Raw genomic sequence first — 27,482 nt, 5'->3', positions numbered from 1 at the left:
TCAGGAACTAAACTGGCTGCCTGTTGAGGCTAGGGTGTCCCAGATTAGACTAGGTTTGGTTTACAGGAGTATTTATGGTCCTCTGCCCAGATATCTAAGTGATTACTTTCCTCGTGTTAGGGATGCACACAATCACAGCACCAGATCAGGTGTTGCTGATGTGTGCTTATACATGTTCAGGAGAAATGCTGGGAAAAGGTACTTTTCTTGTATACTGGAGCCTCAGAATGGAATGAGTTGCCTCTGCCTATTAAAACAACGTCCTCTCTGGGCAGCTTTAAACAATAAAATAAAAATATGTTTGATGTCTTCTGTGCCCATATGAATAACCCCTATGATGTAACTGGAAGGATGAGATAGATGTTCTTCTTCTCTGTTTTTGATGAGATAGATGTTCTTCTTCTCTGTTTTTGATGAGATGGATGTTCTTCTTCTCTGTTTTTGAAGAGATGTTTTATTGGTCAGTACAACATGTTTTATTGGTCAGTACAACGTGTTTTATTGGTCAGTACAACGTGTTTTATTGGTCAGTATGTGTTTTATTGGTCAGTACAACGTGTTTTATTGGTCAGTACGTGTTTTATTGGTCAGTACAACGTGTTTTATTGGTCAGTACAACGTGTTTTATTGGTCAGTACGTGTTTTATTGGTCAGTACAACGTGTTTTATTGGTCAGTACAACGTGTTTTATTGGTCAGTACAACGTGTTTTATTGGTCAGTACAACGTGTTTTATTGGTCAGTACAACGTGTTTTATTGGTCAGTACAACGTGTTTTATTGGTCAGTACGTGTTTTATTGGTCAGTACAACGTGTTTTATTGGTCAGTACAACGTGTTTTATTGGTCAGTATGTGTTTTATTGGTCAGTACAACGTGTTTTATTGGTCAGTACAACGTGTTTTATTGGTCAGTATGTGTTTTATTGGTCAGTACAACGTGTTTTATTGGTCAGTACAACGTGTTTTATTGGTCAGTACAACGTGTTTTATTGGTCAGTATGTGTTTTATTGGTCAGTACAACGTGTTTTATTGGTCAGTATGTGTTTTATTGGTCAGTACAACGTGTTTTATTGGTCAGTACAACGTGTTTTATTGGTCAGTACGTGTTTTATTGGTCAGTACAACGTGTTTTATTGGTCAGTACAACGTGTTTTATTGGTCAGTACGTGTTTTATTGGTCAGTACAACGTGTTTTATTGGTCAGTACAACGTGTTTTATTGGTCAGTACAACGTGTTTTATTGGTCAGTACAACGTGTTTTATTGGTCAGTATGTGTTTTATTGGTCAGTACAACGTGTTTTATTGGTCAGTACAACGTGTTTTATTGGTCAGTACAACGTGTTTTATTGGTCAGTATGTGTTTTATTGGTCAGTACGTGTTTTATTGGTCAGTATGTGTTTTATTGGTCAGTACAACGTGTTTTATTGGTCAGTATGTGTTTTATTGGTCAGTACGTGTTTTATTGGTCAGTACAACGTGTTTTATTGGTCAGTATGTGTTTTATTGGTCAGTATGTGTTTTATTGGTCAGTATGTGTTTTATTGGTCAGTACAACGTGTTTTATTGGTCAGTACAACGTGTTTTATTGGTCAGTATGTGTTTTATTGGTCAGTACAACGTGTTTTATTGGTCAGTACAACGTGTTTTATTGGTCAGTATGTGTTTTATTGGTCAGTACAACGTGTTTTATTGGTCAGTATGTGTTTTATTGGTCAGTACGTGTTTTATTGGTCAGTACGTGTTTTATTGGTCAGTACAACGTGTTTTATTGGTCAGTACAACGTGTTTTATTGGTCAGTACAACGTGTTTTATTGGTCAGTACAACGTGTTTTATTGGTCAGTACAACATGTTTTATTGGTCAGTACAACATGTTTTATTGGTCAGTACAACGTGTTTTATTGTTTAAGTTTGGTTTCTGATTGGCTGGGAGAGTGATGTCACCACATCGCAGGTATCTGGCAGTATCCAATGGCATTGATGAAACAATACAAAGACCATTTAGGGGTTATATTTTCACCATGTTCATCGGAAGACAGAGAGAGCGAGAAAGAGAGACAGAGAGAAAGAGACTATGGGTAGAAGTGAGGTGGAGGTGGGGGGTTAATATAAAGATGGGGTCATGGAGAAAGGGACTATGGGTAGAAGTGGGGTGGAGGTGGGGTTAATATAAAGATGGGGTCATGGAGAAAGGGACTATGGGTAGAAACTGGAGCAGGGTGAAGTTTAGCATTTTCCACAAATGGTTAACGTCAGGATTGGAGAGGGGAATCTGATCCTAGAGCTGACTCTGCAAATACTGGCCCGGTGCAGGTTTTCAATGGGTCAGGCTAATGCTAGCGATACTAGCCCAATTAACGCTAGGGAAGTTAGCATCTTCACAGCATGTTTTCAATAAGACAAGCTAACGCTAGTAAAGGGTGTAGCTAGGTCTGAAAAGGTCAAAAGTCTAAAGGAAGGATTCAATTCATGACAGAGTCATTTCTCCTCCTTCGCCTCTCCCTCCCTCTCTGGTTCTTCCTCATCTTCTTTGTCCTCTTCCTCGTCTTCTTCTTTGTCCTCTTCGTTGTCGGTATTGGCGTTGGGAACCCAGAGTCCTGAGTCAATACACCTCTTCATGTGGCCCTTTGCCTCCTGCGAAACCCCACAACACACACAGGTTAGAGTTAGAGAGAGAGAGTTAGAGAGAGAGTTAGAGATAGTTCATTAGAGAGACAGGAGACACTCACCATGGGGTCCATCTTGCTGATAGCTTCCTGCAGCATTGAGATGTCTTTATCATCAAAACACTTCTTCATTTCCTGTGAAACAGGATGTGACATCACAAGATACAGGTTAAAAAAGGAGGCTGGGGTTGGCGACCACTTCCTCTGAATATGTGGCCATATCTGACTGTTATGATTAAGACGTTGAGATGTGTGTCTCTCTGCGTGTCTGTCTGCGTGCCTCTCTGCGTGTCTGTCTGCGTGCCTCTCTGCGTGTCTGTCTGCGTGCCTCTCTGCGTGTCTGTCTGCGTGCCTCTCTGCGTGTCTGTCTGCGTGCCTCTCTGCGTGTCTGTCTGCGTGCCTCTCTGCGTGTCTGTCTGCGTGCCTCTCTGCGTGTCTGTCTGCGTGCCTCTCTGCGTGTCTGTCTGCGTGCCTCTCTGCGTGTCTGTCTGCGTGCCTCTCTGCGTGTCTCTCTGAGTGTCTCTCTGCGTGTCTCTCTGAGTGTCTCTCTGAGTGTCTCTCTGAGTGTCTCTCTGAGTGTCTGTCTGCCTCTCTGCGTGTCTGTCTGCCTCTCTGCGTGTCTGTCTGCCTCTCTGCGTGTCTGTCTGCCTCTCTGCGTGTCTGTCTGCCTCTCTGCGTGTCTCTGCGTGTCTGTCTCTCTGGGTATGACTGACTGACTGTCTGTGTCTCTCTGTATGTGTGTCTCTGTGTGTGTGTGTGTGAGTCTCTCTGTATGTGTGTCTCTGTGTGTGTGTTACCTCTGGCAGAGTATCGTAGACTTCCACAGGGTCCAGTCCACCTGGCCCCAGTCTGTTCTGTCTCTCCTCCTCCTCATACTCCTCCATAGCCTTTAACAATTAGTTTATTATTTTCATTTTGAACCTCACCAATGCCTCATATTTCACTCTATGTACAGTTGAAGTCGGAAGTTTACATACACCTTAATCAAAGACATTTAAATACATAAATCACAATTCCTGACATTTAATCCTAGTAAAAATGTCCTGTCTTAGATCAGTTAGGATCACCATATTTTAAGAATGTTAAATGTCAGAATAATAGTAGAGAGAATGAAAGAAATAAATCATCACATTCCCAGTGGGTCAGAAGTTTACACAAACAATTTAAAGGCAAATACTAATTGAGTGTAACTTGGGTCAAATGTTTCAGGTAGCCTTCCACAAGCTTCCCACAATAAGTTGGGTGAATTTTGGCCCATTCCTCCTGACAGAGCTGGTGTAACTGAGTCAGGTTTGTAGGCCTCCTTGCTCGCACATGATTTTTCAGTTCTGCCCACAAATTTTCTATAGGTTTGAGGTCAGGGCTTTGTGATGGCCACTCCAATACCTTGACTTTGTTGTCCTTAAGCCGTTTTGCCACAACTTTGGAAGTATGCTTGGGGTCATTGTCCATTTGGAAGACCCATTTGCGACCAAGCTTTAACTTCCTGACTGATGTCTTGAGATGTTGCTTCAATATATTCACATAATTTGAATTCCTCATAATGCCATCTATTTTGTGAAGTGCACCAGTCCCTTCTGCAGCAAAGCACCCCCACAAAATGATACTGCCACCCCTGTGCTTCACGGTTGGGATGGTGTTCTTCAGCTTGCAAGCCTCCCCCTTTTTCCTCCAAACATAACGATGGTCATTATGGCCAAACAATTTTTGTTTCATCAGACCAGAGGACATTTCTTCAAAAAGTACGATATTTGTCCCCATGTGTAGTTGCAAACCGTAGTCTGGCTGTTTTAATGCCGGTTTTGGAGCAGTGTCTTCTTCCTTACTGAGCGGCCTTTCAGGTTATGTATATATAGGACTCGTTTTACTGTGGATGTGGATACTTTGTACCTGTTTCCTCCAGCATCTTCACAAGGCCCGTTGCTGTTGTTCTGGGATTGATTTGTACTTTTCGACACCAAAGCACGTTCATCTCTAGGAGACAGAACGCGTCTCCTTCCTGAGCGGTATGACGGCTGCGTGTTCCCATGGTGTTTATACTTGCATACTATTGATTCTACAGATGAACGAGGTCCCTTCAGGCATTTGGACATTTCTCCCAAGGATGAACCAGACTTGTGGAGGTCCACAATTTTTTTTCTGATGTCTTGGCTGATTTCTTTTGATTTTCCCATGATGTCAAGCAAAGATGCACTGGGTTTGAAGGTAGGCCTTGAAATACATCCACAGGTACACCTCCAATTGACTCAAATGGTGTCAGAAGCTTCTAAAGACATGACATCATTTTCTGGAATTTTCCAAGCTGTTTAAAGGCACAGTCAACTTAGTGTATGTAAACTTCTGACCCACTGGAATTGTGAATCAGTGAATTATAAGTGAAATAATCCATCTATAAACAATTGTTGGAAAAATGACTTGTGTCATACACAAAGTAGATGTCCTAACCGACTTGCCAAAACTATAGTTTGTTAACAAGAAATGTGTGGAGTGGTTGAAAAACAGGTTTTAATGACTCCAACCTAAGTGTATGTAAACTTCCGACTTTAACTGTATGGGGCGACAGGTAGCCTAGTGGTTAGAGCGTTGGACTAGTAACCGGAAGGTTGCAAGTTCAAACCCCCGAGCTGTCGTTCTGCCCCTGAACAGGCAGTTCCTAGGCCGTCATTGAAAATAAGAATGTGTTCTTAACTGACTTGCCTAGTTAAATAAAGGTTAACTAGGCAAGTATTCGGTTCACCAGTCCCAGAAAAGTGTGAACGTCAGAATGTTTTGGGATTCGCTTTGAACTTTTCCCACTTCCATAAAAACACTTTTAAACACCCGAAGCAAGAGACAAAAACAAAATGGAGGGAAAATGACCTTTTGTATCCTGATCTTAGCCCTGCCTCGAACTCTCTCTTTAAAGGACTCCAGCTCATCAGTAAAGGCCTCCTGATAGGGCTGGTCTGCAGTCTGACAGACAGAGAGAGAGAGAGACAGAGGTGTGACATACCGATGATATATACAGTGTACACAGTAGATACACGCGTCAAGTTAAAACATCAACTCATAAAAGCCGGGATTCAATCAAAGGAGTCGTTATCGACTAGAAAACAAGGCTTTTCATTTAAAAAGGTCATTTCCACTTGAGCCGATATGTGCAGCGTTTCTGTCTGTATACAATAACGCGTCTCTGATTGAATATCTGCCTTTTAAATGAACAAAGGCAACACACACACACACACACACCTTGATCTTTTGGAAGAACTCTCTGAAGCATCCTCGAGGGTCGATCTTCAGGCTCTTAGCCAACTCTAAGATGAACTGCATCACTATGGTCTGATGGGCGACCTGATCCATCAAACCATGTTTCTACACACACACACACACACACACACACACAAAGATGTAAACACACACACAATATCTGTGAACCCCCCCCCAGGTCGATACACATAATAACCAGGAAGTTAGCCCCCCCCTCACCTCCTCCACCTCCAGGTCGATACACATGATAACCAGGAAGTTATCCCCCCCTCACCTCCAGGTCGACACACATGATAACCAGGAAGTTAGCCCCCCCCCCCTCACCTCCTCCACCTCCAGGTCGATACACATGATAACCAGGAAGTTAGCCGTCTCTTCACACACCAGGTAGGGGTGGTCAGACAGGTACTTCTGACTGTCCTCCCAACGCCGAAGCATCCCTACCCACACACAGGTTAGGAAGAGAGAGAAGGAGAAGAGTATAAAATACAGACATTAAATGGTTTAGTTGTGTGGTGTTATAACAGACAGAGAGAGAAGTGTTGTTATAACAGACAGAGAGAGAAGAGTATAGAATACAGACATTAAATGGTTTAGTTGTGTGGTGTTATAACAGACAGAGAGAGAAGTGTTGTTATAACAGACAGAGAGAGAAGTGTTGTTATAACAGACAGACAGAGAAGTGTTGTTATAACAGACAGACAGAGAAGTGGTGTTATAATAGACAGACAGAGAAGTGTTGTTATAACAGACAGAGAGAGGTGTTGTTATAACAGACAGAGAGAGAAGTGTTGTTATAACAGACAGAGAGAGAAGAGTTGTTATAACAGACAGAGAGAGAAGTGTTGTTATAACAGACAGAGAGAGAAGAGTATAGAATACAGATATTAAATGGTTTAGTTGTGTGGTATTATAACAGACAGAGAGAGAAGAGTATAGAATACAGATATTAAATGGTTTAGTTGTGTGGTGTGATGTTGAAACTCACCAAAGTGTTTGATCTCTTTCTTGTGTTTATCTACAAAAGTCTGGTGTTTCTCCTCCTTCTGTTCCTCCGTCTCTTCTGTCACTTCCGGTTTGATGTTCAACATACTCTGGGGGGGGGGGGGGGGGGGGGTAGAAAGGGTGGAGAGGAGGGAAGAGATAAATATATTTTCAGTGGACAGGACAGTTGACACTAGAGGAATAACATGTGACATCAGTAGTTGGTGGTAATAGCCCATATCTGGTGTATCTCTATCTCACCTGGCTGAAGCCCTCTTTGTTGAGGGAGTGGTGTATCTCTATCTCACCTGGCTGAAGCCCTCCTTGTTGAGGGAGTGGTGTCTCTCTAGCTCACCTGGCTGAAGCCCTCTTTGTTGAGGGAGTGGTGTCTCTCTAGCTCACCTGGCTGAAGCCCTCTTTGTTGAGGGAGTGGTGTCTCTCTAGCTCACCTGGCTGAAGCCCTCTTTGTTGAGGGAGTGGTGTATCTAAAATCAAATCTAATTGACTTGTCACATTCACATGTTTAGCGGGTGTAGCGAAATGCTACAGCCTCAATATCTCACCTTGCTGAATCCCTCTTTGCTGAGGGAGTGGTGTATCTCTATCTCACCTTGCTGAATCCCTCCTTGCTGAGCGTGTCAACGTTCCAAGGCATCTTTTTCTCCTCTCTCCGATGTTCCTCCATCTTCTTCTCCCACAAGCGTTGATCCTTTCTGTATTTCTTCTCCTCGGCCTGGGCCTTGCTCAACGCCGTCTTCCTCTCCTCCTCTCCCTCCTTCTTTCCTTCCTCCTCTAACTCCTTCACTCTGTACTGCACCTCTTCCAGACGTCTCTTACACTCTGCCATGTTCCTCTCCAGCTCCTCTCCTTTCTCCTCGAAGGCCACCTGTTTCTCCACACGCGCCTAGGAGGGAGAGAAGAGGGGTGGTGAGAGGAAGGGTGGAGGAGGGAGGAGAGGAAGGGTGGAGGGAGAGGAGTGGGTGATGAGAGGAAGGGTGGAGGGAGAGAAGTGGGTGATGAGAGGAAGGGTGGAGGAGGGAGGAGAGGAAGGGTGGAGGGAGAGAAGTGGGTGATGAGAGGAAGGGTGGAGGAGGGAGGAGAGGAAGGGTTGAGGGGGGCGTAGTGGAAGATTAGAGCAGCAGAGAGAGGGTGGAGGAGAGATGAAAGATGGGAGGGACATGGAAGGATGAAGGATGGGTGTAGGAGGGAGGAGAAGGGGGTGGGAGATAGTAACATTGTTGTTCTTTAAAATGTTACCTATTAGCTTGCTAACCAGACATCTTAGAGGAACAGGACTAATGAAGATATTTAATGTAGGTAGGTTGTGACTGGCCTCACACTCCAGTACAGTAGGTGGCGGTGTATCCAACGTAAAAGTTGGATGCAATCCGCCAACCAAATCCCAAAGAAGAAGAAAATAATCACGTCCAAGGCAAGATATTGTACCTAGCGCAATTCTGCTGGATTAGTTTGATGTAGCTAGCCAAGGTTAAGGTGAATCACCGGCTGTGTGGAGAAACTCTCATTGAGCAAGAGAGACAGGAAGGAAAGGCAGACACAGAGAGAGACAGAGCTGCGGACAAACTCTTATTGAGCAACTAGGCTACTACTGTAAAGCCCAAATGTTGAAAGACTTGCCTAGTTAACGCCCTGGATCAGAGCTAAGCCCAGCTAGCTAACACTTTAGCCAGTTGGATTAACGTTAGTCAAGATAGTTGACCAGCTAACTAGATTAGCCGGTTGAGTACTGATTTATATGGCTAAGAACTTAGCTAGCTAGTGTTTGCTGACATAGCTACTGTTGCTAGCTGCCCAACTAGTCATGTACGTTAGCTATTTCTGTATTAGTATTTTAGTGAAGACATATCGCCTGTTGTCATAGCTACCTGATGCCTCCATCGGAAGAGGCTCGGCGTGTCGATATTGGGGTGAGTCTCATCCTCGTCATCCGATACTTCGATGTGGTCCCACACACTGTAATCAATAGTCCTGGACGTCATCTTCTAGCTCTTTCTCCTCCTTCTCTTTCCGTGAGAAGTCCACTCAACAACGGCACACTAAATGGAATGACGTGTAAAAGAACAATGTCAACTTTGGTCCTGTTGAAAATGTGAGCTAAACTTGCCAGAAAACCCGCCGCACTCTACTCCTGCTTCAGCTCTGAAGTATTTTCTGGAAAGCTCTATTGCTTCCGGTCTGCGCGGTAGTGTGACGTAGAAATCGTGCGACAGAGATGGGTTTGGAGTCTTCGAGAAGCAGACGGTCTTGAGCTAATAATTCATTGTGAAAGTAAACCTTCATATTTTTAGACTTAGTTCATTTTAATCTCTGTGGAATGTTTATTTATTTCTAGAGCAAAACGTTAAGGTACATTCTGTTTATAATCACACATGGTAATCTATAGCGTCAGCCACAGGAGGGCGCACAAGGAGCAAAAAGCTGATTTTTTGTTGTTGTTGTTGTTGAGATTACATCAAGTTACACCTTCTGAGTACTTCCAAATGGTTCTTTATTGGAAATAATATACAAAATAAATGCATTAATCTACACACACATGTGCATACAGATATAATAGTGCTTTCTTTGCACACATATCCTGTTATTTGGTACTTTATGATCACTGAGTGAATTAGACAATGCAAGTTAATAAATACTGAAATTAACATGATCTGCAATTGAGAAGTGTAGTATTTCATTTTGCGCCAGTCTGCAAGTGTAACCAGATACACTACGTGACCAAAAGTATATGGACACGGACATCTCATTCCAAAATCATGGGCATTAATGTGGAGTTGGTCCCCACTTTGCTGCTATAACAGCCTCCCAGTCTTCTGGGAAGGCTTTCCACTAGATGTTGGAACATTGCTGCTATAACAGCCTCCAGTCTTCTGGGAAGGCTTTCCACTAGATGTTGGAACATTGCTACGGGGACTTGCTTCCATTCTGTGAGGGAGCGGTAAGAAAGGACGTGGAGAGCCACACCCACTCATCAGGATTTCCAACCATTCACCTCTGCTCACATGCTCTGACCCCAACCCCTCCTCTACATAAAGGACTGGTCCATTCCGTTGTGGTGGACCACGTGTTTGTTCTTGTGTCGTCGTGGCAACATGATTTTCAGCTGTTAATGGCTCATGCGCGTGTGTTTATAGTAAGAAGAGTAGATGAAACAAGAGATCGCCAAGAGGATCACCAACGAAGCCAGCCCTGCAATGATGGGCAGGTAGTCCACTGTAGGGCAGGAGAGTAGAGGGAGAAGAGAGGGAGAGGCAGATGGGAGAGGGGAGCAGGTGAGGGAGAGAGGAGAGGGTAGAGGCAGATGGGAGAGAGGGGCAGTGGGGAGGAGGTGAGGGAGAGAGGAGAGGCAGATGGGGCAGAGGGGAGGAAGGGAGATGCAGTGAATTTAGAAAGTATTCAGATCCCTTGACTTTTCCGACATTTTGTTACGTTACAGCCTTATTCTAAAATGGATTCAATCTACACACAATACCCCATAATGACAAAGCGAAAAAAAGCAATGACATTTATTTTTTTATACTTATTAAAAATAAAAACAGCCACCTCATTTACATAAGTATTCAGACCCTTTGCTATGAGACTCAAAATTGAGCTCAGGTGCATCCTGTTTCCACTAATCATCCTTGAGATGTTTCTACAACTTGATTGGAGTCCACCTGTGGTAAATTCAATTGATTGGACATGATTTGGAAAGGCACACGCCTGTCTATATAAGGTTCCACAGTTGACAGTGCATGTCAGAGCAAAAACCAAGCCATGAGGTCGAAGGAATTGTCCGTAGAGCTCAGAGACAGGATTGTGTCGATGCACAGATGTAGGGAAGGGTACAAAAGAATATCTGCAGCATTGAAGGTCCCCAAGAACACAGTGACCTCCATCATTCCTAAATGGAAGAATTTGAAACCACCAAGACTCTTCCTAGAGCTGGTAGCCCGGCCAAACAGAGCAATCGGAGGAGAAGGGCCTTGGTCTGGGAGGTGACCAAGAACCCGATGATCACTCTGAAAACGCTCCAGAGTTCCTTTGTGGAGATGGGAGAACCTTCCAGAAGGACAACCATCTCTGCAGCACTCTACCAATCAGGCCTTTATGGTTGAGTGGCCAGACGGAAGCCACTCCTCAGTAGAAGTCACATGACAGCCCGCTTGGAGTTTGCCAGAAGGCACCTAAAGACTCTCAGACCAATGCGAAACAAGATTCTCTGGTCTGATGAAACCAAGATTGAACTCTTTGACCTGAATGCCAAGGCGACGTGTGGAGGAAACCTGGCACCATCACTTTTTTTTATATAACTAGTCATTTAAGAACAAATTCTTATTTCCAATGACGGCCTAGGAACAGTGGGTTAACTGCCTTGTTCAGGGGAACAGTGGGTTAACTGCCTTTATTCAGGGGAACAGTGGGTTAACTGCCTTGTTCAGGGGAACAGTGGGTTAACTGCCTTTATTCAGGGGAACAGTGGGTTAACTGCCTTGTTCAGGGGAACAGTGGGTTAACTGCCTTGTTCAGGGGAACAGTGGGTTAACTGCCTTGTTCAGGAGAACAGTGGGTTAACTGCCTTTATTCAGGGGAACAGTGGGTTAACTGCCTTGTTCAGGGGAACAGTGGGTTAACTGCCTTGTTCAGGGGAACAGTGGGTTAACTGCCTTTATTCAGGGGAACAGTGGGTTAACTGCCTTTATTCAGGGGAACAGTGGGTTAACTGCCTTGTTCAGGGGAACAGTGGGTTAACTGCCTTGTTCAGGGGAACAGTGGGTTAACTGCCTTGTTCAGGGGAACAGTGGGTTAACTGCCTTGTTCAGGGGAACAGTGGGTTAACTGCCTTGTTCAGGAGAACAGTGGGTTAACTGCCTTTATTCAGGGGAACAGTGGGTTAACTGCCTTGTTCAGGGGAACAGTGGGTTAACTGCCTTGTTCAGGGGAACAGTGGGTTAACTGCCTTTATTCAGGGGAACAGTGGGTTAACTGCCTTTATTCAGGGGAACAGTGGGTTAACTGCCTTGTTCAGGGGAACAGTGGGTTAACTGCCTTGATCAGGAGAACAGTGGGTTAACTGCCTTGTTCAGGGGAACAGTGGGTTAACTGCCTTGTTCAGGGGAACAGTGGGTTAACTGCCTTGTTCAGGGGAACAGTGGGTTAACTGCCTTGTTCAGGAGAACAGTGGGTTAACTGCCTTTATTCAGGGGAACAGTGGGTTAACTGCCTTGTTCAGGGGAACAGTGGGTTAACTGCCTTGTTCAGGAGAACAGTGGGTTAACTGCCTTTATTCAGGGGAACAGTGGGTTAACTGCCTTGTTCAGGGGAACAGTGGGTTAACTGCCTTGTTCAGGAGAACAGTGGGTTAACTGCCTTGTTCAGGGGAACAGTGGGTTAACTGCCTTGTTCAGGGGAACAGTGGGTTAACTGCCTTGTTCAGGAGAACAGTGGGTTAACTGCCTTGTTCAGGGGAACAGTGGGTTAACTGCCTTGTTCAGGGGAACAGTGGGTTAACTGCCTTGTTCAGGGGAACAGTGGGTTAACTGCCTTGTTCAGGGGAACAGTGGGTTAACTGCCTTGTTCAGGGGAACAGTGGGTTAACTGCCTTGTTCAGGGGAACAGTGGGTTAACTGCCTTTATTCAGGGGAACAGTGGGTTAACTGCCTTTATTCAGGGGAACAGTGGGTTAACTGCCTTGTTCAGGGGAACAGTGGGTTAACTGCCTTGTTCAGGAGAACAGTGGGTTAACTGCCTTGTTCAGGGGAACAGTGGGTTAACTGCCTTGTTCAGGGGAACAGTGGGTTAACTGCCTTGTTCAGGAGAACAGTGGGTTAACTGCCTTTATTCAGGGGAACAGTGGGTTAACTGCCTTGTTCAGGGGAACAGTGGGTTAACTGCCTTGTTCAGGAGAACAGTGGGTTAACTGCCTTTATTCAGGGGAACAGTGGGTTAACTGCCTTGTTCAGGGGAACAGTGGGTTAACTGCCTTGTTCAGGAGAACAGTGGGTTAACTGCCTTGTTCAGGGGAACAGTGGGTTAACTGCCTTGTTCAGGGGAACAGTGGGTTAACTGCCTTGTTCAGGAGAACAGTGGGTTAACTGCCTTGTTCAGGGGAACAGTGGGTTAACTGCCTTGTTCAGGGGAACAGTGGGTTAACTGCCTTGTTCAGGGGAACAGTGGGTTAACTGCCTTGTTCAGGGGAACAGTGGGTTAACTGCCTTGTTCAGGGGAACAGTGGGTTAACTGCCTTGTTCAGGGGAACAGTGGGTTAACTGCCTTGTTCAGGGGAACAGTGGGTTAACTGCCTTTATTCAGGGGAACAGTGGGTTAACTGCCTTTATTCAGGGGAACAGTGGGTTAACTGCCTTGTTCAGGGGAACAGTGGGTTAACTGCCTTTATTCAGGGGAACAGTGGGTTAACTGCCTTGTTCAGGGGAACAGTGGGTTAACTGCCTTGTTCAGGAGAACAGTGGGTTAACTGCCTTTATTCAGGGGAACAGTGGGTTAACTGCCTTGTTCAGGGGAACAGTGGGTTAACTGCCTTGTTCAGGAGAACAGTGGGTTAACTGCCTTGTTCAGGGGAACAGTGGGTTAACTGCCTTGTTCAGGGGAACAGTGGGTTAACTGCCTTGTTCAGGAGAACAGTGGGTTAACTGCCTTGTTCAGGGGAACAGTGGGTTAACTGCCTTGTTCAGGGGAACAGTGGGTTAACTGCCTTGTTCAGGGGAACAGTGGGTTAACTGCCTTGTTCAGGGGAACAGTGGGTTAACTGCCTTGTTCAGGGGAACAGTGGGTTAACTGCCTTGTTCAGGGGAACAGTGGGTTAACTGCCTTGTTCAGGGGAACAGTGGGTTAACTGCCTTTATTCAGGGGAACAGTGGGTTAACTGCCTTTATTCAGGGGAACAGTGGGTTAACTGCCTTGTTCAGGGGAACAGTGGGTTAACTGCCTTGTTCAGGAGAACAGTGGGTTAACTGCCTTGTTCAGGGGAACAGTGGGTTAACTGCCTTGTTCAGGGGAACAGTGGGTTAACTGCCTTGTTCAGGAGAACAGTGGGTTAACTGCCTTTATTCAGGGGAACAGTGGGTTAACTGCCTTGTTCAGGGGAACAGTGGGTTAACTGCCTTGTTCAGGAGAACAGTGGGTTAACTGCCTTTATTCAGGGGAACAGTGGGTTAACTGCCTTGTTCAGGGGAACAGTGGGTTAACTGCCTTGTTCAGGAGAACAGTGGGTTAACTGCCTTGTTCAGGGGAACAGTGGGTTAACTGCCTTGTTCAGGGGAACAGTGGGTTAACTGCCTTGTTCAGGAGAACAGTGGGTTAACTGCCTTGTTCAGGGGAACAGTGGGTTAACTGCCTTGTTCAGGGGAACAGTGGGTTAACTGCCTTGTTCAGGGGAACAGTGGGTTAACTGCCTTGTTCAGGGGAACAGTGGGTTAACTGCCTTGTTCAGGGGAACAGTGGGTTAACTGCCTTGTTCAGGAGAACAGTGGGTTAACTGCCTTGTTCAGGAGAACAGTGGGTTAACTGCCTTGTTCAGGGGAACAGTGGGTTAACTGCCTTGTTCAGGGGAACAGTGGGTTAACTGCCTTGTTCAGGGGAACAGTGGGTTAACTGCCTTGTTCAGGGGCAGAACGACAGATGTTTTACCTTGTCAGCTCGGGGATTTGACATAGCAAACTTTCAGTTACTGTCCCAACACTCTAACCACTAGGCTACCGGCCTTCCCTGCGGTGAAGCATGGTGGTGGCAGCAACATCATGCTATGGGGATGTTTTTCAGCAGCATGGACTGGGAGACTAGTCAGGATAGAGAGAAAGATGAATGGAGAAAAGTACAGAGAGGTCCTGGAGAGACCGAAAAATAGCTGTGTGGCGACACTCCCCATCCAACCTGAGAGAGCTTGATAGGATCTGCATTTTTAATATAACCTTTATTTAACCAGTCAGTTAAGAGCAAATTCTTATTTACAATGACGACCTAACCCTGCAAAACCCAGACAACGCTGACCCAATGGGACTCCCAATCATTATTTTTTATACATTTGCAAAAAAAAATCTAAAAACACGTTTTTGCTTTGTCATTATGGGGTGCTGTGATGTCATTACGGGGTATTGTGATGTCATTATGGGGTGCTGTGTGTAGATCGGTGAGGGGGGGAAAAACGATTTAAACCATTTTAGAATAAGGCTGTAACGTGACAAAATGTGGAAAAAGTCAAGGGGTCTGAACATTTTCTGAATGCAACCAACCAATCATCCAACGAGGGGGCAGGGTTACCATTTGCACTACAGGCCAGTGATAAGGCGTCGCCCTCTGTGATTCTCATGGAGAAACATCCAGGACTCCTAGTGATCTGAGGCTTGTCTAGACGAGAAGGAAGGAGGAAGGGAGAGAGAGAGAGAGAAGAGAAACAAGTTGATTCATGAGAGAAAATGAAGTGAAAACAACATCAGTCAACGTCATGACTCGTCTGGTATTTAATTAACTAACTGTTGTACTAAATGTGTGTAGATCAGAGAACCAGAAGGACTCACAGTGCACGTTGGTGTTGAGGCGGTTTGATTCCATTACAGGAGGAGGTTGGGGTCCCTCTGGTCCCAGATCCAACATGGCTGAACACAACAACTGGGCCCCGTCATCATCTCTACCAGGGGTGAAGTGCAGGGTGTAGGTCCCATTCTCTGGTGTCTTGATGTTGTCCTTGGATTTCTGTTGTGTGTCTAATTCTGTCTGTTCACCAGTGGTATTGACTTTGTAGAAGGTCACCCTGAGTCTCCCAATAGGAGCGATGTTCTGGACAAGACACTGTAGCAGGTACTGATGCCCCTCAACCATCGGACCAGGGTACTTCCTGTAGCTGATGGAGACACTGTCTGGAAGCTCTGTGGAGGAATGGAAACACACACTGATTAACAGTGCAGAGCCATACTAAGAATACATTCAGAAACACCAGAGAAGATAAGAGAGAGATGTCACTCACTATAAACTGTGATGTCCAGCTGTTTCTCACACTGGCCTCCTTCTGTGTAGCATGTAGGTGTGCTATACCATTCAGTCACACTGTCAAATCAAATCACATTTTATTTAAAGCAGCAATCCTTAGTTGAAACAATAACCAACTTGATTTAGTGCACTTAAAATAGCAAATAAAGGCAATAACACAGTTGAAGTTCAAACATCAACAAAGTAGCCAGCTGCCACTGTTTGCCACTTTAAAGGCGAAAAAGGTGGGTTTAAAAAAATCTCTACTGTGTCTGCCTCTCTCACCTGTCCACCCTCAGCTGTGTCTGCCTCTCTCACCTGTCCACCCTCAGCTGTGTCTGCCTCTCTCACCTGTCCACCCTCAGCTGTGTCTGCCTCTCTCACCTGTCCACCCTCAGCTGTGTCTGCCTCTCTCACCTGTCCACCCTCAGCTGTGTCTGCCTCTCTCACCTGTCCACCCTCAGCTGTGTCTGCCTCTCTCACCTGTCCACCCTCAGCTGTGTCAGCCTCTCTTACCTGTCCACCCTCAGCTGTGTCTGCCTCTCTCACCTGTCCACCCTCAGCTGTGTCTGCCTCTCTCACCTGTCCACCCTCAGCTGTGTCTGCCTCTCCCACCTGTCCACCCTCAGCTGTGTCAGCCTCTCTTACCTGTCCACCCTCCAGCGTAGGATCTTCACCTTGTTGTCTGTTAGACCAACCCCTCCCTGGATGGCTTCCCAGCCCATCTCTACAGGGATATCTGAGCTGCAGTTAGAGGAGGCTGGGTCTCCATGCTTCACCACCAGCCTGGCAGGACTGACCACCAGGCACTCAGCATCTGGAAGACCAAGGACAAGTTAAAACTTTATTGTTCTGTTATTGTTGATTTTATTGTTCAAACCAATAAATATATTTTCTAATACTTATTAAAAATGAAAAACAGAAATACATTATTTACATAAGTATTCAGACCCTTCGCTATGAGACTCGAAATTGAACTCAGGTGCATCCTGTTTCCATTGATCATCCTTGAAACGTTTCTACAACTCGATTGGAGTCCACCTGTGGTAAATTCAATTGATTGGACATGATTTGGAAAGGCACACACCTGTCTATATAAGGTCCCGCAGTTGACAGTGAATGTCAGAGCAAAAACCAAGCCATGAGGTCGAAGGAATTGTCCATTGAGCTCCGAGACAGGATTGTGTCGAAGCACAGATCTGGGGAAGGGTACCAAAGATTATCTGCAGCATTGAAGGTCCCCAAGAACACAGTGACCTCCATCATTCCTAAATGGAAGAATTTGGAACCACCAAGACTCTTCCTAGAGCTGGTAGCCCGGCCAAACTGAGCAATCAGGGGAGAAGGGCCTTGGTTGGGGAGGTGACCAAGAACCCGATGGTCACTCTGAAAAAGCCCTAGAATTCCTCTGTGGAGATGGGAGAACCTTCCAGAAGGACAACCATCTCTGCAGCACTCCACCAATCAGGGGAGAAGGGCCTTGGTTGGGGAGGTAACCAAGAACCCGATGGTCACTCTGAAAAAGCCCTAGAATTCCTCTGTGGAGATGGGAGAACCTTCCAGAAGGACAACCATCTCTGCAGCACTCCACCAATCAGGCCCTGTAAACATGTGTTGTCTGAATGCAGATGTATTGACCCTCTGGGCAGAATAAACTTGGTTGAACTTTCATAAATGTTTGTTGAGTTTTTCACTCTGAGATTTAGAGCCTGAGATGCTGTGCCTTAGACCACTGCACCACTCGGGAGCCCAAATACAGGTGTGCCAAGCTTGTACCGTCATACCCAAGAAGACGATGGGCTGTCATCGCTGCCAAAGGTGCTTCAACAAAGTACTGAGTAAAGGTTCTGAATACTTACGTAAATGTGATAACATTTTGTATTTATTATAAATTTGCAAAAAATGTCTAAAAACCTGTTTTTGTATGTCATTATGGGGCATTGTGATGTCATTATGGGGTATTGTGATGTCATTATGGGGTATTGTTATGTCATTATGGGGTATTGTGATGTCATTATGGGGTATTCTGTGTAGATTCATGAGGTGGGGGAAACAATTGAATCAATTTTAGAATATGGCTGTAAAGTGACACAATTTAGAAAAAGTCAAGGGGTCTGAATACTTTCCACGCAACCAACCAATCAGTCAATGAACCACCCAACCAATCAACCATCCAACCAATCATCCATCCAACCAATCAACCATCCAACCAATCATTCATCCAACCAACCAATCATTCAATGAACCATCCAACCAATCAACCATCCAACCAATTATCCATCCATCCAACCAATCAACCATCTGTCTCACCTGTGACCTCCACGTTAACAGTACAGGTGCTGTTTCCCAGGGGGTTGATGGCGATGCAGGTGTAATCTCCAGAGTGAGACTTGGCAATGTTGGTGATGGTCACTACAGATCTCTCTTCCATGGTGGCTTGGGGGAGCAACCAATTGTACGAGGGGGCAGGGTTACCATTTGCACTACAGTTAAGTGATAGGGTGTTGCCCTCCGTGATGGTCATGGAGAAACATCCAGGACTCATAGTGATCTGAGGCTTGTCTGAGGGGGGACAGTGAGTGAGTGAGTGAGTGAGAGAGAGAGAAGAGAAACAAGTTGATTAATGAGAGAAAATGAAGTGAAAACAGCATCCGTCAACGTCATGACTCGTCTGGTGTCTAACTAACGGTTGTACTAAATGTGTGTAGACAGAGAACCAGAAGGACTCACAGTGCACGTTGATGTTGAGGCGGTTTGATTCCACTACAGCAGGAGGTTGGGGTCCCTCTGGTCCAAGATCCAACATGGCTGAACACAACAACTGGGCCCCGTCATCATCTCTACCAGGGGTGAAGTGCAGGATGTAGGTCCCATTCTCTGGTGTCTTGATGTTGTCCTTGGCTTTCTGTCGTGTGTCTAATTCTGTCTGTTCACCAGTGGCACTGACTTTGTAGAAGGTCACCCTGAGTCTCCCAATAGGAGCGATGTTCTGGACAAGACACTGTAGCAGGTACTGATGCCCCTCAACCATCGGATCAGGGTACTTCCTGTAGCTGATGGAGACACTGTCTGGAAGCTCTGTGGAGGAATGGAAACACACAGTGATTAACAGTGCAGAGCCATACTAAGAATACATTCAGAAACACCAGAGAAGATAAGAGAGAGATGTCACTCACTATAAACTGTGATGTCCAGCTGTTTCTGACACTGGCCTCCTTCTGTGAAGCATGAAGGTTTGATCTTCCAGTCAGTCAAACTGTCAAATCAAATCACATTTTATTTAAAGCAGCAATCCTTAGTTGAAACAACTTGATTTAAAGACTTAAAATAGCAAATAAAGACAATAACACAGTTGAAGTTCAAACATCAACAAAGTAGCCAGCTGCTACTGTTTGCCACTTTAAAGGTGAAAAAGGTGGGTTTAAAAAAATCTCTACTAATCTAATCTAATCCCTCAGCTGTGTAACAAGTCTGCCTCTCTTACCTGTCCACCCTCCAGTGTAGGAACTTCACCTCCTTGTCTGTTAGACCCGTCCCTCCCTGGAAGGCTTCCCAGCCCATCTCTACAGGGATATCTGAGCTGCAGTTAGAGGAGGCTGGGTCTCCATGCTTCACCACCAGCCTGGCAGGACTGACCACCAGGCACTCAGCATCTGGAAGACCAAGGACAAGTTAAAACTGTATTGTTCTGTTATTGTTGATTTTATTGTTCAAACCAATCAGGATGATATTATTGTCTAATGTTTATATCTATCTGTATGTTAATCAACTACATGTTACACTCCATAAACCAGAAGTCGCCCCCCCCCCCCAAAAAAAAGGGGTTAAATATGTGTATTTCCTTTTAAATATATATTTTTTTTTTGGGGGGGGGGGTACTTACAATAATCCTAAAATCAAATAGGTAAATGATCAATGGTACGACCATCTTAGAACAATTCCATATTTTACCTCAGTAGAATGGAATTTACCAAGCACCTGTATCACAACATTGTACTAGACCAGAAGTCTAATTTACCAAGCACCTGTATCACAACATTGTACTAGACCAGAAGTCTAATTTACCAAGCACCTGTATCACAACATTGTACTAGACCAGAAGTCTAATTTACCAAGCACCTGTATCACAACATTGTACTAGACCAGAAGTCTAATTTACCAAGCACCTGTATCACAACATTGTACTAGACCAGAAGTCTAATTTACCAAGCACCTGTATCACAACATTGTACTAGAACAGAAGTCTAACTTACCAAGCACCTGTATCACAACATTGTACTAGAACAGAAGTCTAACTTACCAAGCACCTGTATCACAACGATGTACTAGACCAGAAGTCTAATTTACCAAGCACCTGTATCACAACGATGTACTAGATCAGAAGTCTAACTTACCGGTGAAGTCACAATACAGAGACAATAATGAAACAAGTATTACAATCTCCATTCCCCGTAATAATCCCTGAGCGTCCCTCAGTGAAGGACACTGTATTCTGTTAGGCGAGCGGCATACGTGGTTTCTTCTCCAGTGACCGTTGAACGTGAAAGTACTATTTACTGGAAAACCCTAACCGACCCTTCCTCCTCCTCTTATCTCTCTCACACACACTCTCTTTCTCTCTCTCTCACACACACACTCTCTTTCTCTCTCTCTCACACACTCTCTCTCTCTCTCTCTCTCTCTCTTCCTCTCTCACACAGTGTTCTATCACTCTCTCTCTCTCTCTTCCTCTCTCTCTCTCTCTCTCTCTCTCTCTCTCTTCCTCTCTCTCTCTCTCTGCCCTCTCTCTCTCTCTCTCTCTCTGTCTCTCTCTGCCCTCTCTCTCTCTGTCTCTCTCTGCCCTCTCTCTCTCTTGCTCTCTCTCCCTCTTCCTCTCTCACACAGTGTTCTATCACTCTCCTTCTCTCGGGGCAGTGAGAGGGTGACGGGGGGGAGGATGGAGGGAGGAGTTGGGGAGGAGTTCTGGTGCCAAGTAAGGACATGACAGTAGGCTATATTAGTGTGTTTAGGTTAGGGGGCTATATTAGTGTGTTTAGGTTAGGGGGCTATATTAGTGTGTTTAGGTTGAATCCCCTTTCATCCTCAAATTAGTTCATCTTACCAAAAGCTATAATAAACCTGTAGCCAATATAGACTTTTTTTTTAAATGAGCAAGTCTTCTCTACCTAATTCTACATCTAGCTAAGGTGTTTTGTGGTTGTAGAATCAGTATTTATGAAAAATCGAAATGTGCACGAAAATGAGCTTCCTAGCCAGTGTCTGCTTACTGCATACTGGCTGAACGGGTCTTAAAATCCATGCATATATCAAACGAAAGGGATGCTAAAAACGCCAGTTGTAGCTGGTGTAGTGAAATTCTAGCTAATAGCACAAATGAGTTTTCATGATAAGGCCGTTTCTGTTCCGTCCTGATAAGTGCGCTGAGTTCTGCAGCACAGCTGACTGTTTCCGGCTGTGACGTCACCACGTCGGCCAAACGTTACAACGTCACCGGCTGTCAGAGTCAGATACATGCTGATCGCTTTACAACAGTCTCGTAACTTTGGTGCGGTTCAGCTTCATCAACCAGCTACCGCAATATGGCCATTCAAACAAGCTACCACAAAGCTGCTAGCTGGAGAAAATTTTATCAGCTGATCAGGCAAGGTTTCACCATAATAGCCGTGTTTTCTAGTGGTCAGCCTGATGGGCAGTGCCCTTTGGGAAAAGGGATGGATACCTTTACGGAACTGGGCAAGTCAGTTAAGAAACAAATTCTTATTTACAACGAAGCCTACCTTAGTCAGTTGCACAACTGAACGCATTCAACCGAAATGTGTTTTTCCTCTGAATCAGAGAGGTGAAAGGGGGGCTGCTTTAAATCACATCCATGTCATCAGTGCCTAGGGAGCAGGTGCTGTTGGGGGACAAAATGCCTTGCTCAAGGATAGAACAGTAGATGTGTTTCTCCTTGCCGACTCAGGAATTCGAACCAGCCACCTTTCCGTTGCTGGGCCAACGCTCTTAACAGCTAAGCAGCTACCAGCTAGTCACGTCAATGCTGAGATGCGGTGTGTTTTCTGTGCCCAGGAAATATCACGTTTTATTTCGTATATAACATGTGGATTTCAAAATGCTTTAAATACAAGGTCAGGTGTCTATTACCTTTAAAAAAAAACTTGAAAGGGAAATGTTATGCATTTAGAAAAAAAAAACATGTTTTTGTGGATGTAGGAGTTTTCTATCACTGGCTGCTATTCATCGACTTCCACGAGAAATATAAGCCTGAAAATAATAACATATTTAAAGTCTCTCTTCATCATTTTATATTTCTAGTCCAATTTTCTCTCGTCAATGACGTTTTATTTTCATGATTATTGTATTTTCCGTGTCCCTGATATCACTTTCCACGCTGTCAGTTTGTTATTCTTCTCCATTTAAGAAAACAACCCCTTCCTACAATGACACCACATTCAGGAAGTGTCATCATTTCTGTGGTGGGAAAACAACCCCTTCCTACAATGACACCACATTCAGGAAGTGTCATCATTTCTGTGGTGGGAAAACAACCCCTTCCTACAATGACACCACATTCAGGAAGTGTCATCATTTCTGTGGTGGGAAAACAACCCCTTCCTGCAATGACACCACATTCAGGAAGTGTCATCATTTCTGTGGTGGGAAAACAACCCCTTCATGCAATGACACCACATTCAGGAAGTGTCATCGTTTCTGTGGTGGGAAAACAACCCCTTCCTACAATGACACCACATTCAGGAAGTGTCATCGTTTCTGTGGTGGGAAAACAACCCCTTCCTGCAATGACACCACATTCAGGAAGTGTCATCATTTCTGTGGTGGGAAAACAACCCCTTCCTGCAATGACACCACATTCAGGAAGTGTCATCATTTCTGTGGTGGGAAAACAACCCCTTCCTGCAATGACACCACATTCAGGAAGTGTCATCGTTTCTGTGGTGGGAAAACAACCCCTTCCTACAATGACACCACATTCAGGAAGTGTCATCGTTTCTGTGTTGGGAAAACAACCACTTCCTACAATGACACCACATTCAGGAAGTGTCATCGTTTCTGTGGTGGGAAAACAACCCCTTCCTACAATGACACCACATTCAGGAAGTGTCATCATTTCTGTGGTGGGAAAACAACCCCTTCCTGCAATGACACCACATTCAGGAAGTGTCATCATTTCTGTGGTGGGAAAACAACCTCTTCCTGCAATGACACCACATTCAGGAAGTGTCATAATTTCTGTGGTGGGAAAACAACCCCTTCCTGCAATGACACCACATTCAGGAAGTGTCATCATTTCTGTGGTGGGAAAACAACCCCTTCCTGCAATGACACCACATTCAGGAAGTGTCATCGTTTCTGTGGTGGGAAAACAACCCCTTCCTGCAATGACACCACATTCAGGAAGTGTCATCATCATTTCTGTGGTGGGAAAACAACCCCTTCCTGCAATGACACCACATTCAAGAAGTGTCATCATTTCTGTGGTGGGAAAACAACCTCTTCCTGCAATGACACCACATTCAGGAAGTGTCATCATTTCTGTGGTGGGAAAACAACCTCTTCCTGCAATGACACCACATTCAGGAAGTGTCATCGTTTCTGTGGTGGGAAAACAACCCCTTCCTGCAATGACACCACATTCAGGAAGTGTCATCATCATTTCTGTGGTGGGAAAACAACCCCTTCCTGCAATGACACCACATTCAGGAAGTGTCATCATTTCTGTGGTGGGAAAACAACCTCTTCCTGCAATGACACCACATTCAGGAAGTGTCATCATTTCTGTGGTGGGAAAACAACCTCTTCCTGCAATGACACCACATTCAGGAAGTGTCATCATTTCTGTGGTGGGAAAACAACCCCTTCCTACAATGACACCACATTCAGGAAGTGTCATCATTTCTGTGGTGGGAAAACAACCCTTTCCTACAATGACACCACATTCAGGAAGTGTCATCATTTCTGTGGTGGGAAAACAACCCCTTCCTACAATGACACCACATTCAGGAAGTGTCATCATTTCTGTGGTGGGAAAACAACCCCTTCCTACAATGACACCACATTCAGGAAGTGTCATCGTTTCTGTGGTGGGAAAACAACCCCTTCCTACAATGACACCACATTCAGGAAGTGTCATCATTTCTGTGGTGGGAAAACAACGGTGTAATGCTACATACATAGAAACACTCAGTTTGATCAATTTTTCCATGTTTCATGTTGTTAGTCCCTCTTATAAACTTGTTAAAATATGTTTGTTTAAGTGTCTAATTTGGGCTCCAAATGTCCACCCTGTTAGGTTCCACCCTGTTAGGATTATGCACCTAACAGGTTGGACAATGCACCTAATAAAAAACAAGCTTGACCAATATGTTTTTATAACTCTGGACATGAAATAGCACCATTTTTACTTGAAACCTTTAAGGAGGCTATAAAGAAAGAATAACTACCTGCCTCTCTGAAGCAAGGGGTTATTACTCTTATACCTAAACCACACTAGGAGCTCTTAAATATTGATCATTGGGATCCAATCACACTCCTAAATAAAGACTACAAACTCATAGCCTTAATCTTCGTGAAAAGGTTGCTTGAATGATCTGATTGACATCTGATTGACATTCATCAATCAGGGTTTATGAAATGGTGACATACCAAGCACCTGTATCACAACATTGTACTAGACCAGAAGTCTAACTTACCAAGCACCTGTATCACAACATTGTACTAGAACAGAAGTCTAATTTACCAAGCACCTGTATCACAACATTGTACTAGACCAGAAGTCTAACTTACCGGTGAAGTCACAATACAGAGACAATAATGAAACAAGCATTACAATCTCCATTCCCCGTAATAATCCCTGAGCGTCCCTCAGTGAAGGACACTGTATTCTGTTAGGCGTTTTGACTGGAAACTCCCCGACGATCCGCCCTCTCTCTCTTTCTCTCATGCTTCTATAAGGGCAGTGAGGATGGAGCCCTCCTCCTCCTCTCTCTCCTGCTTCTATAAGGGCAGTGAGGGGGAGCCCTCCTCCTCCTCTCTCTCTCCTGCTTCTATAAGGGCAGTGAGGGGGGAGCCCTTCTCCTCTCTCTCTCCTGCTTCTATAAGGGCAGTGAGGGGGGAGCCCTTCTCCTCTCTCTCTCCTGCTTCTATAAGGGCAGTGAGGGGAGCCCTCCTCCTCCTCCTCTCACTCCTGCTTCTATAAGAAGCCGCCCTCCTCCTCTCTCTCTCCTGCTTCTATAAGGGCGTGAGGGGGGAGCCCTCCTCCTCCTCCTCTCTCTCCTGCTTCTATAAGGGCAGTGAGGGGGGAGCCCTCTTCCTCCTCTCTCTCTCCTGCTTCTATAAGTACAGTGAGGATGGAGCCCTCCTCCTCTCTCTCCTGCTTCTATAAGGGCAGTGAGGATGGAGCCCTCCTCCTCCTCTCTCTCCTGCTTCTATAAGGGCAGTGAGGGGGGAGCCCGCCTCCTCCTCTCTCTTTCTTGCTTCTCTAAGGACAGTGAGGAGAAGCCGCCCTCCTCCTCTCTCTCTCCTGCTTCTATAAGGGCAGTGAGGGGGGAGCCCTCCTCCTCCTCCTCTCTCTCCTGCTTCTATAAGAAGCCGCCCTCCTCCTCTCTCTCTCCTGCTTCTATAAGGGCGTGAGGGGGGAGCCCTCCTCCTCCTCCTCTCTCTCCTGCTTCTATAAGGGCAGTGAGGGGGAGCCCTCTTCCTCCTCTCTCTCTCCTGCTTCTATAAGTACAGTGAGGATGGAGCCCTCCTCCTCTCTCTCCTGCTTCTATAAGGGCAGTGAGGATGGAGCCCTCCTCCTCCTCTCTCTCCTGCTTCTATAAGGGCAGTGAGGGGGAGCCCTCCTCCTCCTCTCTCTCCTGCTTCTATAAGGGCAGTGAGGGGGGAGCCCTCCTCCTCTCTCTCCTGCTTCTCTAAGGGCTGTGAGGGGGGAGCCCTCCTCTTCCTCTCTCTCCTGCTTCTCTAAGGGCAGTGAGGGGGGAGCCCTCCTCCTCCTCTCTCTTTCCTGCCTCTCTAAGGGCAATGAGGGGGGAGCCCGCCTCCTCCTCTCTCTCTCTCTCTCCTGCTTCTATAAGGGCAGTGAGGAGGGAGCCCTCCTCCTCCTCTCTCTCTCTCTCCTGCTTCTATAAGGGCAGTGAGGGGGGAGCCCTCCCCCTCTCTCTCTCTCTATTAAATCCTTTCTCCGTAAATAAAATGGGGTGTCAGTCTACTCGGTGACACTCACAGAACACAACTGTGAAGAGTTTAGGCAAATATTAGCGTTGTAGCTCTTATCGCGGGACTGTGACTGTGTGAAATCACCTCCCCAGTCAGCCTGTTGTGTGTATTGACATTCACATTGCCCTGTACAGCTTTACTTCCGGATTGGGGATCAATGAAATGGGGTATCAGTCTACTCAATCAATACCCAATATGTATTTTTTCCCAACATCCTCCTCAGAGTTATCAGACTCCAAAACATCCACACAGTATTGTTTTTCCTCTGGAATAGTGTCAACCTACATGTCAATACATGTAGGTTGACAATAAATGTGTCTCTATTCACAGTTGTTTCAGAGTCCCACAATAAAAGCTACGACACTAATGTTTCTCTGGGTGTCACTGAGTAGACTGATACCCCATGTCATTGATCCACAATCCATAGGTAAGGCTGTCCAGTGAAATAAGTATGTCCCCTAATGCAATTCTAAAGTCTAATAGATCCAGTGAGATTTCAACAGATTTCTGTCAAATTATCCAATGATTGTCTTTGTGGATTTTATATAACAACATTCCAACCTCGTTTAGCATGATCTATTCAATTATGGCACAATTCTAAAATGTGTATTAATTTGCATCACTGTCAATTACATACTTTTATTTTGAAGGCTAACCGCAAAGTCCACTATTTAGCTAATCCTTATTGTGGCTAGCTTCACATAGATGGGTCCGCCCACCATTAATCAAATAAGAACTGTCTTATAAATTAGGGTTATTTTAGATGATGACACCTCGCTATATAGTTAGCTAGCGCTACTGAAACACATTATGTCGTTTTACTATGTTTTTGGGGAAGAACATTGTTTGCATCCATGAGCGAGCTAGCTTTTTTTATGACCGGCACTGTAGGTGCGCGAGACAACTTTACCAGCATCATAACAATACGTAACGATGAATCTTTGTGACATATGAAGTACGAGTCATTGTGTAATCAATATGTAATAACTACGTTAAAAAAATTATGAACGCATTTTCAGGTCCTGATTGGTCAACAAGCTAATTTGAAACGTCAAATAGTGTTAATTGACACGTCAACTAGTGTTAATTGACATGTATATTTTTTTGGCATGCAAAGACCCAAACGGCGTTTCATATATTTGGCCACCCTAGGCAGAGTTGTTACAAAAAAATCTATATGTAGGCCTAAAGGTTTTTAGGCAAAATAGCCCAGTCAAAACGGAAAGCTCCTTGAACGTGGGAAAATGCCAGGCCTATTGGGCCAAAATCAATTATGGCCTATTGTATAAATAATAGAACGAAAATGAACGAAACGTTTAAAATATATCAGATTGTTTATAAATACTTTGCTACAATGACCCACTTCGTTATC

General features: G+C 45.1%; 2 protein-coding genes across 7 annotated transcripts; both read right to left on the bottom strand.

Annotated features, from left to right (window-relative positions):
• Positions 1-1,997: 1,997 nt before the first annotated feature.
• On the bottom strand, positions 1,998-9,120 carry LOC110493349 (hsp90 co-chaperone Cdc37). Of its 2 annotated transcripts, XM_090194939.1 has the most exons (9): positions 8,785-9,120; positions 7,509-7,802; positions 6,903-7,008; positions 6,239-6,354; positions 5,897-6,019; positions 5,528-5,620; positions 3,466-3,555; positions 2,732-2,803; positions 1,998-2,636 (listed from the first exon to the last, which is right to left on the bottom strand). In XM_090194939.1, the coding sequence occupies exons 1-9, from the start codon at positions 8,896-8,898 to the stop codon at positions 2,481-2,483; spliced, it is 1,164 nt and encodes a 387-aa protein (XP_090051065.1). In that variant the 5' UTR covers positions 8,899-9,120; the 3' UTR covers positions 1,998-2,480. The 2 variants fall into 2 exon arrangements, with proteins under 2 accessions (XP_090051065.1, XP_090051066.1); XM_090194940.1 differs by lacking the exon at positions 8,785-9,120 and having other exon boundaries at positions 7,462-7,596.
• A 270-nt stretch (positions 9,121-9,390) lies between these two features.
• LOC110495018 (vascular cell adhesion protein 1) lies at positions 9,391-20,792 on the bottom strand. 5 transcript variants are annotated; one of them, XM_090194882.1, is made up of 10 exons: positions 20,272-20,792; positions 19,362-19,530; positions 19,054-19,133; positions 18,608-18,955; positions 18,188-18,439; positions 16,526-16,694; positions 15,876-15,955; positions 15,430-15,777; positions 15,145-15,259; positions 9,391-10,129 (listed from the first exon to the last, which is right to left on the bottom strand). In XM_090194882.1, exons 1-10 carry the CDS (start codon positions 20,321-20,323, stop codon positions 10,045-10,047), a joined length of 1,698 nt encoding a protein of 565 aa, XP_090051008.1. In that variant the 5' UTR covers positions 20,324-20,792; the 3' UTR covers positions 9,391-10,044. The 5 variants fall into 5 exon arrangements, with proteins under 5 accessions (XP_090051008.1, XP_090051009.1, XP_090051010.1 ...); XM_090194883.1 differs by having other exon boundaries at positions 15,173-15,259; XM_090194884.1 differs by lacking the exons at positions 15,145-15,259; positions 15,430-15,777; positions 15,876-15,955; positions 16,526-16,694.
• Positions 20,793-27,482: the final 6,690 nt, after the last annotated feature.

The sequence above is a fragment of the Oncorhynchus mykiss genome, chromosome 13 (assembly GCF_057628025.1).
Source record: "Oncorhynchus mykiss isolate SJ-2025 chromosome 13, ASM5762802v1, whole genome shotgun sequence".
In the NCBI taxonomy this organism is placed as follows: Eukaryota; Metazoa; Chordata; class Actinopteri; order Salmoniformes; family Salmonidae; genus Oncorhynchus; species Oncorhynchus mykiss.
This window is presented reverse-complemented; position numbering and strand designations above follow the sequence as displayed.